This window comes from Pongo pygmaeus, chromosome 9 (assembly GCF_028885625.2).
Source record: "Pongo pygmaeus isolate AG05252 chromosome 9, NHGRI_mPonPyg2-v2.0_pri, whole genome shotgun sequence".
NCBI classification, from domain to species: Eukaryota; Metazoa; Chordata; class Mammalia; order Primates; family Hominidae; genus Pongo; species Pongo pygmaeus.
The window spans coordinates 60,936,331-60,951,984 of record NC_072382.2 but is presented as its reverse complement, the minus strand read 5'-3'; the positions used below and the strand labels follow the sequence as shown (position 1 = coordinate 60,951,984).

At 40.2% G+C, this 15,654-nt stretch overlaps 1 protein-coding gene across 3 annotated transcripts in view; it reads left to right on the top strand.

Moving 5' to 3' along the window:
- INSC (INSC spindle orientation adaptor protein) overlaps positions 1-15,654 on the top strand; it is a 100,431-nt gene that overhangs the window by 32,505 nt on the left and 52,272 nt on the right. For all 3 annotated transcript variants that reach the window (XM_063672234.1, XM_054438929.2, XM_063672233.1), the window contains one exon: positions 11,644-11,757. In XM_063672234.1, the coding sequence (XP_063528304.1) occupies positions 11,644-11,757 (114 nt within the window). The remainder of the gene's footprint in view (positions 1-11,643; positions 11,758-15,654) is intronic.

Here is a 15,654-nt window from a genome sequence, read left to right as displayed (position 1 = left end):
GGAGGGATTTGGAGCCTGGCCTATCTACTTTCAATCTGTGGTTCACCATGGAGCCTTGGTTAAGTTCCTGAACCTCTCTCAGCCTCGTTTTCCTCCTCTATAAATTGATAAACCTTCTACAGAAGAAAAGTGAGGGGACTAAGCAAAGGCATATGGAAGGTGTTTAGCACATAGTGTGGGTTAAATACATGTTATTTCCCTCCCTTACCCTTTGCTATTTTAAAAACCTCCCAGTAAAGCAGATTCCATAAGGTTTTCATTATGAAAGGTATTTATGGTTATTTATAGTTACAGAAATATTGTGTTACATATTTGCCATTCTTTTCCCACCACCAAATAAAAGCCTACCACAAGTAACAAATCTCTTTCCATGTCGGCTCCTCTCCAAATTCAGCCTCTCTGCTGAGCCCAGGGTTTGCTTTCTCTCCTTCCTGAGTGTTTGGCTGGTTTGGCGCAGGCCCTTCTGGCTTGACTGACATGCTGGTCCTGCCTCACCCCCACTCCTCCCACAGGCCCCCATGTCAGTGCAGCTGGTCCTGGGTATTATCACCCTCCCACCCCAACCACAGGAAGGTCCTCAAGGGCCACTCTCCACGTCTTGACAGGGACAAAGGGAAGGAAGGGCCACAGGCTGGGGTGCTGGGGCAGGCACTTGGAGCTGATGAGCCAGTGCTGACAATCACATGCAGGGGCAGGCGGTGATCAACCATCAAGTCCAGAGAGACCCAAGGGACACAGGGACCAAAATGGGCAAAAAAGTCAAGGGATTGATGAGGAAGAAATATTGGAGTTAGTGGTGGAGAGGGAGACCTGGAGCAACCTCTGAGCAGGAGTACAGGTACTGGCTGTTGCTTTTTATGCCATTTTTGTGACCACTTTCCTGGAAGTGCCAGGTTCAATTAAAAGGGCTGAAAACGGCTGGACGGGGTGGCTCATGCCTGTAATTCCAGCACTTTGGGAGGCTGAGGCGGGCAGATCACGAGGTCAGGAGATCGAAACCATCCTGGCTAACATGGTGAAACCTTGTCTGTACTGAAAATACAAAAAAAATCAGTTGGGCATGGTGGCGGGCGCCTGTAGTCCCAGCTACTCAGGAGGCTGAGGCAGGAGAATGGTGTGAACCTGGGAGGCGGAGCTTGCAGTGAGGGGAGATCGTGCCATTGCACTCCAGCCTGGGCAACAGAGCGAGACTCCGTCTCAAAAAAAAAACAAAACAAACAAACAAACAAACAAACAAAAAAGGGCTGAAAAAGAGGTGTTAAGTTGAACTGTGAGTGAAAGCCAGCTGGGTTTGGAACTAGTCATCGGTGTTTTCTATGAGGCAGCAATGAGGCAGGGTATCTTTGATGCTTTAGGTCAGAAAAGCATGGGAAAAGCTCCCTGGGCTTGCTTGGAGCCTACTTCCCTGGCCTTTCAGCTGTATAGTTGGATCCATTCTGCTGTTTCTTCATTCTGATCATATTCAGGGTGAAATTCCTGATCTGGTGCTCCTACTTCCCCAGCTGTCCCCTGCTCTATTGCCAGGTCTGACCACCTGGTCCATTGATGCCTGGCCTGGAAGCTGAGCAGACCAGCTCCTGCTCTGTTAGAATGGGTTCCTTATTGGCCTCCCTCTCATGGTAGGAGTCGGGCGGGCGGGGGTGGCTGGCCACAGAGTGTTGTCCTCCATTCATCTGCATATTAGTTTTCTTCCTGATAACCCCCTTTCCTGGTGCTTTCCCCCTTCCCTGCCAGCATGTCCCATGATTTCCTCCATGCCCTTTTAAGGACTGAGCTTACCATGCTCATAATATATTTTTGGCTGATCTTTGGCTTCTTTTTACATTAGAAAGTTTCCATACAGGGCAGCAGTGACATCAGGAGATATATTGGCTGAAGACAGGGTAATTTGTGTTCAGTGTTGTAAGCATGTGTTTCTTAAACTAGTGACTCAAATATTGTTCCTTAGGATGTTAGTAATTATACCAGGATCTTACATTTGTGCTGTCTTGATGTAAATGAAATCAAACCTATTTCTTTACATCAAAATTTGTCTTATGATGTGCCACTCTGCTTTGCAAATCTTCCAAAAGGTCCTCATGCACTTATAGTATTTCTTGTCTGACCTGCAGCTTCCATAGGCAGGGGTTTTGGTTTGTTTTGCTCATGCATATATCTCTAATGATTAGAACAGCATCTGGCATAGAATGTTAAGCAACATATTCCAAACTTTCAGGGTCACAGATTTAAAAATATTATTAAAGCACCTATTTACTTCTTCTGAGATGCTGGTGTTTTAGGAAATGCAATTGGAGAAACATTCTTTTAGCACTAAGAAGTCGTGCAGGCTCTTGAGCAGAGGAACAAATCTCCCCACCCCCTTCACCCCAGTATTAAAGGCTTTTTGGACCCCTTCAATTATGGTTGGAAAGACTGGTACAAATTGAGAAGTCCTGAAGGAACCTCCCATTGTTGTACAGACAGCCTGGACTAAAGCTGCTGAAGGAAACCCAACTCCCCACACACTGGAATGAGGCCCTCCTGGCTGAGATGAACAAAGTATAAAAATTGAAGTGATTGTATTAACCCAAGAATCTGGGACTTTGGATTATTCCTAGAGTAAAAGGATTTAAGTTTTTTCTTTTACTTTATTTTTTCCTAGGGAACTTTAAAATGGGATAGGAGCATATTAAAATTTTGGAAATCTTTATGTTTGTCATCTTGCAAGTATGTTTGGATTATCTTTGTATTGCCATTTACTCTCATTGCAGCTTCCAGTTACCTATATTGGGCAACATGGCTAAGCAAAATCTGCTCAATGGGAGAGTGGGAAATATAATAGGAAGCAAATTTCAGTCTTTTTACTTTTAGGAATAATCCAAAGTCTCAAATTCTTAGGTTAGTACAATCTCTTCAATTTTCATACTCTGTTCATCTCAGCCAGGAGGGCCTCATTCCAGTGTGTGGGGAGTTGGGTTTCCTTCAGCAGCTGTAGTCCAGGCTGTCTCTTCAATAATGGGAGGGGTTCCTTCAGGACTTCTCAATTTGTACTAGTCTTTCCCAACCATAATTAAAAGGGTTCAAAAAGCCCTTAATTCTGGATACATAATACTATCACAGCACTACACATATATTCTCAGAAAGTTACAATAAGCTGATCCTCAATGCCTACAGAACTCCAGGAACTTCAAGCAACCTATTGTCCCAGGATGCCATCCTTAGGGTTGCCAAAGTCCTTAACAGATACATGCTCATCTGTAGCCAATAAAAAAAAGGATGGGCGACTGAGACTGTCTTGGTTGCAGCCTTGGTAGGATGTCAGTCCGTTTATTTCAGTTGTCTATAGTCCATAAAGATTTGTGAACATACACTCACTGGGGGAAACATCCACCACAGGTTAATTGTGGTACTATGTTTACCATATATGGGGAAAAAAATGCCTCCTTTCTCATTGACGGGCATTTGAAGTGTTTTCCTTTTCCTGCAAAATCAGGCATTTGCAACTTCTTTACTAGGACTTGCTTGATTTGCATTCTTTCCCATTCAGCATATTCAAAACATCTTAATTTCTAGCTCCCTGAAAACACTGTGTTTCTGCCACTCCAGCATGCATTGATTTGGGCTTCTTGAAGTGACAGACCAGTAGTCTTCAAACCATTTCAAATGCACTGCATTCCCCAGGTTCCCAAAGATTTCCCAGGAGAAATGCAAGCACATACAGTTTTAAGGAAATCTTATTTCTAGATCTTCAATTTTCATTTGTTTTCTTTCTTAAAAATGATCTTCCCAATAATACACTGAGTTTTTTATAGGCCTTCTATTATTTTCCAAAAGGCATACTCTTCATCCGTCCCAAATCTTATAGTACATTGCCTTGCCATACAAAAATCTTGGTATGGGAGTGGAGAATCAAGCAAAGGAAAAGCCTTCATTCATGAACCATTAAGACCCTTAAGCTTTCATGAATTATTTCCATGCTTTATACATATTTATGTTGCGTATGCCATTAGAAATTGTATATTTTGGCTGGGTGTGGTGACTCACGCCTGTGATCCCAGCACTTTGGGAGGCCGAGGCAGGCAGATCACCTAAGGTTGGGAGTTCGAGACCAGCCTGACCAACATAAAGAAACCCTGTCTCTACTAAAAATATAAAAAAATTAGCCAGGCGTGGTGGCACATGCTTGTAATCCCAGCTACTTGGGAGCCTGAGGCAGGAGAATTGGTTGAACTCAGGAGGCGGAGGTTGCCATGAGCCGAGATCTTGCCATTGCACTCCAGCCTGGGCAACAAGAGCAAAACTACATCTCAAAAAAAAAAAAAAGAAAAGAAAAAAAAGAAATTGTGTATTTTTCCCAGTGTGAGCAGTTTCTCAATTCAGATATATTGTAGTGTGTGTATGTGTGTGGTTGGAGGGATGATTATGAAAGTTTTCAATTTATTTTATCCCTTCCATCCATTTATTCTCAAACAGCGTATGGCTCTTGAGGGACATTCTCCTTAGACCAAAGCAAAGGGAGCACTGGTAGGATACATCAAGCACTAAAAATTGCTTTTTTAGGACACACATTAAAATGCAAGCAATTCCTTTCAACTATTTTTCACACTCATCCCTAGGATGTGATATTAGCTGGAAAAAAAGTATCTTTGAAGAGCCAAAGACTCTAAAGGTTAATGACACTGATTCTTTTAAATGTAACTGTAATATGCTTTTGAGAACAACCAAAAATTTCAAGACATATTGGATAAAATACAGACACAGATTTTACATTTAAAAAAAAATTGGTGCACATTATTTAAGATAACAATTAAAGTCTATTTTGCCAAAATATTTTCTGAAATATTTATACTACTTTTTACTGCCTATTAACAAAAGAAAAAATTAATTGCTAGCAGTTATGCTAATTAGATTTAAGCAGCATATACCTTTCTTTTTCTTTAAATACATAGAAAAAATTGACGATGAGAGCTACTAAAATTAATTGAATTACATATACTTTTTAAATTCTCAGTTCTTATTTAATTATTCCCTAAAGACACCAAAGTTTAATATATATATACCTATTTACTAAAGGAATACTGTGCTTTTTAAATCATATTCTTAGATTTTTTATTAACTTAGAATGTTAGCTACATATTAATTTGCATTATTACAAATTCAGTAAATTATTTTATCTTGGCTTTATAACGTATACAATTAAATCAGATTTTATTTTAGGTCTAATTTATTTTAATATTGACAGTTTTTGGATATTTTTTTTTCCCATAGAGAATGATCTTCATAATTGTTTGTCAGTAGGTTTTTGCATTTCTTGAAATACATATAGAAATATCTCTTTTCTTTTTGTTTTTTTTTTTTGAGACGGAGTCTCACTCTGTCACCAGGCTGGAGTGCAGTGGTGCAATCTTGGCTCGCTGCAACCTCCGCCTCCTGGGTTCAAGTGATTCCTCTGCCTCAGCCTCCCAGGTAGCTGGGACTACAGGCACACGCCACCACATCCAGCTAATTTTTGTATTTTTAGTAGAGATGGGGTTTCACCATGTTGGCCAGGGTGGTCTTGATCTTTTGACCTCATGATCCGCCTGCCTCGGCCTCGCCAAGTGCTGCGATTACCGGCATGAGCCGCCGCACCTGGTAAAACATTTCTTAAATAGAAATGAAGTCAGGTCTTTACTGAGAAAAAGTTAACTCTGACTTGGCTGATTGGGTTGACTGAAAGCACTGTCTTTGCCAATTAGGTTATAGAGTGAGTATTTTTCATAAATTAAGTAAGTAAAAGCTGGAGCTTCAAGCTTTCAACAAAACATATTTGAAGAATAAAAATATTTTATTAAAACTTGTATTGGCAATGAAATAAATAATATTTTGATTTTCCCAATCCTCTTTGAATAATTCAGGCGACTCAAGGTACTCTTCAGTGAAAAAGTAGTGGTTGTAATTAATGGTTATTTGATAAGTCTTGGAAAAGTACTTTTGGAATTTTTTCCAGAAATTGAGAAAGTAAATTAACACCTCTAAAGATTGGGTAACAAATGATTTTGCAAGTCAAGTCTTTTCCAGTTCTTTGCTTTTGTCAATTTAGAAGAGGACCAATTTAGAGGAGTTATCAGCTGTCAGATTATTAAAAATAGTGTTTGATGATAGATTGCTGTGTGATTACATAACTTAGAAGGTGACTCAAGGGGTTAAGCAATGTAGTACACAAACTCTTCTCATTTCCCTCTATTGATTTATGGGAACAAGATTTTTCAGAGTTTACATCTAAAAATATAGCATTAAGTCAGTATTCAATCACGGATACATAAATGAATTATCCTAAAAATGATAAAAAGCCTCATTCATCTCATTTAGAGATATATTTATTTTAAAAATAAAATTTTTATAACATAATTATTTATCAAAATTTATAACGTATTTATTGCATTTGACCAATTGGGCTGATAATAATCCTCAACCAAGAAAAGATTTTTTTTTTTTAACACGGAGCTTGATAGTAACAGGAAATAACATTTCAAATTTCAGTGATGTGTGATAAGGGTGATCAATAAAACACTTTAAAACTTAAATATATTACATTAAATTCTGAAGGAAAATTGAAATGGGAATATAAATTTAATGAAAGATGCAGAATGTTAAAAAAGAGATTATTCATGTATTTTTAAGTGAATGATGATGGTATTACATTGTTTTGGTATTTAGAATCTATTGAATACATTTGAAAGAGTGATGTAATGATTTTATTTTACGTCAACATTTGCAATTTTCTGGAAATTACATTCTTTCCAACTTTGTTTTTTAAACTTATGATAAAAAAATTTAGCTGTCAAATTAAAAATGTGCAAGGGGTCATATATTTTTCAAAATGTTTTTAGGGTGAAATGAGAAAAAATTCTTTTGACATAAGATACTCCGGTGCTTCTAGTTCTGTATTATGAGGGCTATTGTCCCCTCTTCTTACGAGAGGGTTGCTTAAACTTTAAGAGCCCTATCTGCTGGGAAGGGTTTCCATTTGGTTTCCACACTTGCTGCATTTGAACATCATCTTCAGCAGATACCTGAACTGAGGCCACTCTTGATGTTCCCGAATTCTGAGTCCATGAGGGTCAGTACCTCTGCCAGGGGCTTCTCAGAATAGCATCTTCCTATAACTTTTGAATATACCAGTTTTTAATAGTATTTCTTTCTGCTACTTTTTTTTTTTTCCAGTAATGAACTCTGCCCCCAATGTTCTCTTTCCCTCTGTTAATCCCACATTCCTTTTAGAGAGACTCATTTGAATTTCTAATGATTTACTCTCCTTCTCATGTGGGTCTCTTTCCTAACTTATAGAGTGAATGCAGCATCTGGATCTGAGCTACTTTTCTGCTTTTACTTCCCTTCGCTTTCTGACACATTCTTTTATTTCTCCAACAAACTAATCTAGATGTTGGGATTTCCCTGATTGAGAGAAATGAAATCAATTAAGTTTGGGGTCTGTCAAAATATTTTAGTTCTAAGAGATCTTATCCACATTTATGTTCCTAAATTGGATATTCCCACTTAGGAGGTATTTTCCCATCTGACCAATAGCTCATCTAAACCTGGATATAATTATTATTTTGTCTGTCTTCTCTTCAGCACATCCAATCTTTCTGTGCCTTCCCTCGGAGTCCTAATTCATGCATTTCTCCAGCATGTTCTGTTAAGACAAAGGAAATACTGCATCCCCACTTCCAAAAACTTTCACCTGAGACGGTTTATCCAGTAATCTTTCGAATAGTTCATGATGATCTCTGTGGTCTTTTCCTGTGTTCTGAACTCTATTATTAAAATATTTTTTTAAGAAAACCAGCAATTGCTTTTATTATATCTCATGATTTTAAGGGTCAGTAATTTGGACAGGGCTTGGCTAAGTGATTCGTCCACTCTGCGCAACAACAACAGATGTGGTATTCAGCTGGCAGATGGCTTGAAGAGTGCTAGACAGTGGTATTCACTCACATGTATGGTGCCATGGAGGGGATGGCTGGAAGGCTGACCTTAGCCAAGAGTATTGATGGGGATCCTACACGTGGCTTTTCTAGCATCACATTCTCAGAGTTATCAGACTTCTGATATGGAAGCTCAGGGCTCCCAAAACAGTGTTCCAAGTTCCAAGATGCCTGGGTGGAAGCTTCAAGGCCTTTTACGACCTGGCCTTGGAAGTCTTAGGACATTACTTCTGCCAAATGCTGGCTTCTATTGGTCAAGAAAGGCATTAAGACCAGATTCAAGGGAAGGGGAATTAGAACTCATCTCTCTATAAAAGAAGTAGAAAAGAATTTTTAACCATCTTTAATCTACTGCATCCTGTCAATGCTACCTGCATTTTATGTAACTCCTTTGCACAGATGGGCTACTCTACTATGTCTGACTATGGACTTTCTATCCAAAACTTTAGGGAGAGGTCTCACAATATTTTCCTGGCTCCTTCTGAGGAACTCATGCCAGTTTGCTTTTTGAGAGTTTACCTCCCTTCTGATAGATTTCACTGGGTTGCAGTTACTCTTTTTCAGATTGACAGACCATGAAAAATACATTTTTTCTTTTCTAATTCCTTATCCAGAGAAGTTAAACTGCATGCATGTCCTTAGGCCCCTTTTAATCCCTTTTCTTTGGTCTTTAAGATCTTATTTTTTTTTTGTTTCATATCTGCCTAGTATGCGTTTTAAGAAAATGTCATTCAGCTTCAGCCTATCTTCTTTTACTTTTTTTCAGTCTTTCACCACTCTTCTCATGATATTGAGTGAAGCATATTTTTTAAAATTCTCCAATGTCTTCTTGATTTCCTGAAAAAATCACCTTGATTTGTAGAGCCTGTGTCAGTTTGAGGCCACACTAAGGTGGGAGTAGATAGGCAATTCCTATGATGGATGCAGAGGAGGAAGCAGAAGCAGGCAAGGAAAGCCATGTTGCAGGTCTGACATCTGAGAAAGAAAAGGAGGAAGGAAAAGACTCAGACAGGGAATCAAGCCAAAGTCCCCTGTTTGAGGAGTCCCCTGTCCCACAGTCATACTGTGCTCAGTTATAGCTCGGAGTAGCTTAGGGGAAGTGTGGCCTTGGCAAGAACCCAGGGAAGATCCAGGGGGGCATTTGCAAGGCCCCCACTCACAAGCTCAGGTTACCAACACATAGTGTTAGATGCGAAGGGAATGGGAAGCCAGGATGGAGACCCAGTCTCCTATTTGGCAAAACCTACTAATGAGGCTGGACAATAGCCTTGCCTTCAGGCTTCAATCTCCACTAGTCCAGGTGAGGCCCTGCCTACATTAAAGGAGATGGATTTCCTGACCTTCAAAAATGAGATGTCGTATTCAGAGGGGTCAGGGCCCAGCTCCTCCCAAGACCACATAGGTAACCTTAGTCAAGTCTACATCTGTTTCCTCCACTATGAAGTGAAGATTGGACAGATGATTTCCGAGGTCCTTTCCAGCTCTGACACATGGTGATATTTAGGGCCTTGAAGATTTCAGTGGAGCCTTTGATCTCATATTTTTCCAGATTTACACTGTGGAAAGGATGCTTGCAACTTTTCTTTGTCAGAGATCTGATTCACTGAGACATATCTGAGGTGTAATTACTGTATATACGTGTATAGACATTAACATGAAATTATTCTCAGACTTAAATTGTCTAATATTAGCAGTTGATTGCAAAAGACATTGGGTTTGAATTGTTTAATGTAATGCTAATTTGCTTCAAGTGCAAACACTAATCAGGAACATTAGGTAATTATCATTTAGGTACAAGACCCCAATATATGAAATCTGCATTTTCATGTGAGCATTGGTATCACATGTGTAGCTGCTTATGGTAACGGTGGGGAAGAATTCTAAGAAGTGTGATCTTTATAGGGATTTGTAGTGACAAATCTTGGTTATTAATTTTACCTTTTGTTGAATCTCTAACAAGAGGCATCTATCAAAACTTAGAGCATAATTTTTATATTTAATGTAGTTTGATTAAATACACACTTAATCTTAGACTGCTATATCTAGATTAGCATGTTGTACATATGTGAGGAATTTCATAAATTTGAATAAAGAAGACAAAAGGGAGAGCCACTTACCTTGAGCCTCAAAGCTCTTAATTTTAATCATTTTACGAACAGGGAAACCAAAGTGTGGGGAGCTTAACTGTACAAGATCACAAAATTGTAACTGCTTACAATTTTATTTAGCTTCCACCTGGCAGGTACCTTTAGAAATCCCTTATATATATTGACAACCTTAAAAAATGGGCACAACCCCCTTAAAAGATAGAAATTGTTATTTACACCATTTTATTTATTTATTTATTTATTTATTTATTTATTTGAGATGGGTGTCTTGCTATGTTGCCCAGGCTATTCTTGGACTCCTGGACTTGAGCAATCCCCCTGCCTCAATCTTCCAAGTAGCTGGGACTCATAGGCACGTGCCACTGCAGATGGCTTATTTTTACACCACTTTATAGATGAGGAAACTGAGGCAAAGAAAGGCTAAGGTGCTCCAAGTGTTGCTCTTAAGTGTCTTTTCCATAATACCAGTGTTTAATTAAAACTAAATTTCATTTTAATGTTTTAAAATAAACCTGGCAACTGAAACCACTTGAGTGGCTGCTCAGAGCACCCAGGTCTGGAGGTCTTACTTTCTTGAATGAGGCCCTCGAAGTTTGCTCTTCTCAGTCTCTAACTCCATTCTTACTAGGAGAAAACTTGAGCTACTGGCATTAATTAGCAGGAAGGAATCCTTTACACTCAATGAATCACATGCTTCAAAGCAAATGGCTGATGATGAAGTGGTTTCAAGTTACATAAAAACCTTTCCCTCAGAAATTAGCTAAACTTTTCTAGAAATAATCTTTGTATCTTTTTTGTTAATGAATCTTTCATTTGCTTTCCTTCCTGAACCTCTCTTCTTGGTCTTATGTTCAGTCATTCCCAGACCCTCTCACCGCTAGCCTCAGGTCTTATGTTCAGTCATTCCCAGACCCTCTCACCGCTAGCCTCAGGTTTGTTCTTCAGCCTTGATCAGTATAGCATTCCTCACCGAGTTTCCCACCCTTTGACAGGATTCCCAGTGTTGCTATTTCATCTTAGCCTTACCCCGCAAGCAGCAAGCAATTGGAGAGAGCAAATGTCCAAGAAAAATATCCCTCAAGCAGTAAACTACTGTGGAGCACTTCTCTTGACTTAACCCTTGAACCCATCACTCAGCTGGAGTTCACCGTTAGCTAATAGCCATTCAAAATTAGCAAATTATTTGGTCATAGCTGTAGCCACTCATTGGTTTTCAATTTGATGGTTTGTTAATTTAACTGATGGTTTCTTTTCTTATTAAAAACCAGTAGATTCACAAAATGGTATTTGCTGAGCCCATCAATGTTGGGAGCTGATTTTCTGAGAGACTGGGGCAAGGCTAGTTATGGCCTATGTATCAAGGGTTTGAAATTATCCCACATCTCTAAAATGTAGCTTAGACCTCACCCTGACTGATACCTTTCCCAAAGCTAGAACCTCATTGCCCTTACAATGGGGCAGTGGCTAGGGGCAGGAGTAGACTCCATGGTTGCTGTTAGGAGCATGGGCCCACTGGTGTTCCATTAAGATGAGCAGAGGGTGGAGGTGGTGAGTAACTACTAGCTAACTTTTCTCTCTCTTCTTAGGCACTGGTGAGAAAAATTGATGCCTCAGACAATATCTACACCACAGAGTCCACCACAGGGAACCTGTTCAGCCTGACCCAGGAAGGGGCTCCCTTGTGCCGCATCATAGCCAAGGTGAGCTTCATGGTTAGGGACCAAAATGGCAGGCCTGGGGAAGTATGAGGAATCTCACTTGTTCAATGGGAATAGCTGGCTCAGGAGGTCTGTCTTGGCCCCTGCATTAGCTGCTGAGTGACCTTGGGAGAGTCACTTATCCTATCTGGGACTTGGTGTCTGCATTTTTTTTTTTTTTTTTTTTTTTTTTGAGACGGAGTCTTGCTCTGTCGCCCAGGCTGGAGTGCGGTGGTGCGATCTCGGCTCACTGCAAGCTCCTCCTCCCGGGTTCACGCCATTCTCCTCCCTCAGCCTCCCGAGTAGCTGGGACTACAGGCACCTGCCACCGCGTCCAGCTAATTTTTGTATTTTTAGTAGAGACGGGGTTTCACCATGTTAGCCAGGATGGTCTCGATCTCCTGACCTTGTGATCAGCCTGCCTCAGCCTCCCAAAGTGCTGGGATTACAGGTGTGAGCCACTGTGCCCAGCCCGTGTCTGCATTTTTAGTAGGTGGCTAGCCTCTCTGATTTCATTTCCCACTTGAGACAGAAATCTGGTGCCCCCAGAGCCTCTATCATCTTTCTTTATGTGGTATATGTTATAAATATCAACTGTCTTTCTCCATCTCCACACATCCTTCCCTTCCTGGCAGCTGTGGTGTCCCTGAGGTCCATAGGATGTGGTGATGTAGTGAATAAAGACACCATCTGGCATGTGGCATTTTGGGTGATCGATTGACCTTATATGGCTCCCTGACATCATGTTTGTAAGACATGGGATGTCTCAAACCCAGTTCAAAGAAAAGTTTTTTTATTTTTTTTCATATAGACTTGTGTATGGCTTAAGCTCTAGCCACATCTCTTAATGCTGCTGCCATAACAACTTATACCCCATAATAATTAGCAGTAGCATTATCAGGAGAAAGAGGAGGAACAGATCTACAAACATGGCCTTCACCACAAACTCGGAGGTTTGTTCTCTGGGTTCCCATCCAGTACCCTTAGTCTCTTTTTGTGTCCCCTTAGAATCTTGTGAACCTCAGCATCTGCCTATGATCCTTGGAAAAGCAGGAGGAGAATCTGGGTCCTCTATTGTTTTGTCACCAAAGATACTGGCCAGTGTTCAGCAGGCATCAAGACAAGATGGGCTCTGAATACACTCAGTCTCTGCCTAAGCTTTCCTACTCCTCCCAAAAAAGGAGGCTGTACAATTCTCTGAACAAAATAAAATGCAAGGATTTGCTCAAGGAATACAAGAAGGGAGAAGAATGCAGGCAAAACTGCAAAGCAGGCTTGATTTAACTAATGTGTCTCAATTCTGTTGGCATATTTCTCCTTTTAAGCCTTCATATCAGTTTCTCCCTCTCCCAGGCTGAAGAGGAGCCCAGAGACAGCCTCCCTCCCTCTGGCTCTCTCTGTTGATTGGGTCCTACATTCTGGCCATGGGCTGGGGTGGTTGTGGCTGTCCCAGCTGCTTGTCTGAGGAGGAAGCAGAGAAGGCACAAGAGCATGTCATGGCCTTTGCACCTTTTGTCTTTGTGTTTTGAATGTCCTTCTCTCTTTTTGCCACTTGGAAAACTCTTACTCAGCATTCCACACTCAATTCTGTATTCTTCTTTATTGCTTTCCAGACACCCTCCCACCTGTGGTGTCTAAAAAGAGTAGCAGGCACTGTCTCAGCACTTACCATATTCTATTTTGTTATGTGTTTTAAGCTGTGTGCTTTTTAAGGACAGAAACATCTGAGTCATCTCTGTGTCCTTAGTGCCTAGTTCAATGCCTGCACAAAGTGGGTACTCAAAGAGTTTTTTGAATGAGAAAGTTATAAATTCACAGATCCAGAATCTCTGAGAGTTGGGAGGGAACTGAAGTTCATTCGACCTTCAACTTCGGTAGGGGTTTCTGAAGGGCTGCTGAGTATCCAATGGGTCATCCTGTGTCCAGAAACAGGTTCACTGGGTGTGGAGTATTTTAAATAACCTCCTTTATTCTCCATCTCTCATGTCCCCAGTTCTAATGCAAGTTCTCAGGGTACTACATTTTGAGACCTACAAAGCTAGTATGGTACTCTCTAATGACATTTATACTCAGACTAGATTCATATATATTGGAAGAGAATTCACATATATTTGACTCTGTTATATTTCTAACACTACACCAATGGGATCTCATGTAATTCTCATGATTCTGTGAGGAGGGTGGTACTAACATTTTATACAAATGAAGACACTGAGGAACAGAGAGATTAAATAACTTGCTGCAGAGCATATAACTATCAAGTTGAATTGCAGGTATTCAAATCGTGAGTTTTGATTCCAAAGGATTCATTGCACTTATATCATATGCCTAGGAGTAGGTCTAGGATTTGTGAGGCCAGAAGCTTATAGAATTATTGGGGCCTTACTTAAGTAAAAGATTATAGAATTCCAAATTCCAAATTATTTAGAAAAGTGGGTTATTTAGAACAAGAAAATAATTCAAGAATATTTCTGGAAGGCAATTTTTTTAACCACTTTTTTATTATTATTATACTTTAAGTTCTAGGGTACATGTGCACAACGTGCAGGTTTGTTACCTATGTATACATGTGCGGTGTTGGTTTGCTGCACCCATTAACTCGTCATTTACATTAGGTATTTCTCCTAATGCTATCCCTCCCCCATCCCCCCACCCCATGACAGGCCTCAGTGTGTGATGTTCCCCTTCCTGTGTCCAAGTGTTCTCATTGTTCAATTCCCACCTATGAGTGAGAACATGCGGTGTTGGTTTTCTGTCCTTGCAATAGTTTGCTGAGAATGATGGTTTCCAGCTTCATCCATGTTGCTACAAAGGACATGAACTCATCCTTTTTTATGGCTGCATAGTGTTCCATGGTGTATATGTGCCACATTTTCTTAATCTAGTCTATCATTGATGGACATTTGGGTTGGTTCCAAGTCTTTGCTATTGTGAATAGTGCCGCAATAAACATACGTGTGTATGTGTCTTTATAGTAGCATGATTTATAATCCTTTGGGTATGTACCCAGTAATGGGATGGCTGGGTCAAATGGTATTTCTAGTTCTAGATCCTTGAGGAATTGCCACACTGCTTCTGGAAGGCAATTCTGTACCAGGTTGGTCTGCAGTAGTTCACCTACGTGAGAAAGTGATGCCAACCACATTAACATATCCCACCAAACCAAAATGAAGCATGTCTCTCACACTCAACTTCATGGCTGGATCTGAAAAATGCCTGCAGCCACTCCAATACTACATTCAAGGAAGACTAAATCAAAAAGGATGGTGGTTTTCATTAATTATAATGGGAGTTGTAATTAATTAGCCCCTGAACTTGGCTTCAAGACACTTAGAGCAAATATAGGCAACTAGTAGTCCTAGGACTTCAGTGAGGTCTTTTGTTTCCTTTTTCACTTGAAATATGACATCACCATTGGAGACAGAACCAGGGATTTAATTGGTAGCAAAGTTATGTCCTTCAATAGACTTAAGATGCTAGTCACAGGAAGATGCCCTGGCAACAGTGGTTCCCAGTGCCCACTCTGTATCGCAGTCCCTCAGAGAGTTTGTGGAAAACCCAGATACTTGTGCCCTACCCAAGATTCCATGGGGTCCTTGGGTAAGACCTGAGAATCTTCATTTTAACAAGCCCTACAAGTAGTTCTGAAGCATGGCCAGACTCTCAGAATCACTCATCTAAGCCCTTAAAGCAATCTTAGTAGTAGAGCAGGGTAAATGATCGTCAACTCTTGTGAGTGGAGAAGTGAATTTTATGTAATGGCAATAGCTAACATTTGAGTGTTGTTGTGTTCTGTCTTTAATGCATTATATAATTCCTTTCTTTTAATTCACAAAACCATCCTATGAAGAAGGTACCATGTTGTTACCATCAATAGTTGAGGAAATGGTTTAAGGTGCT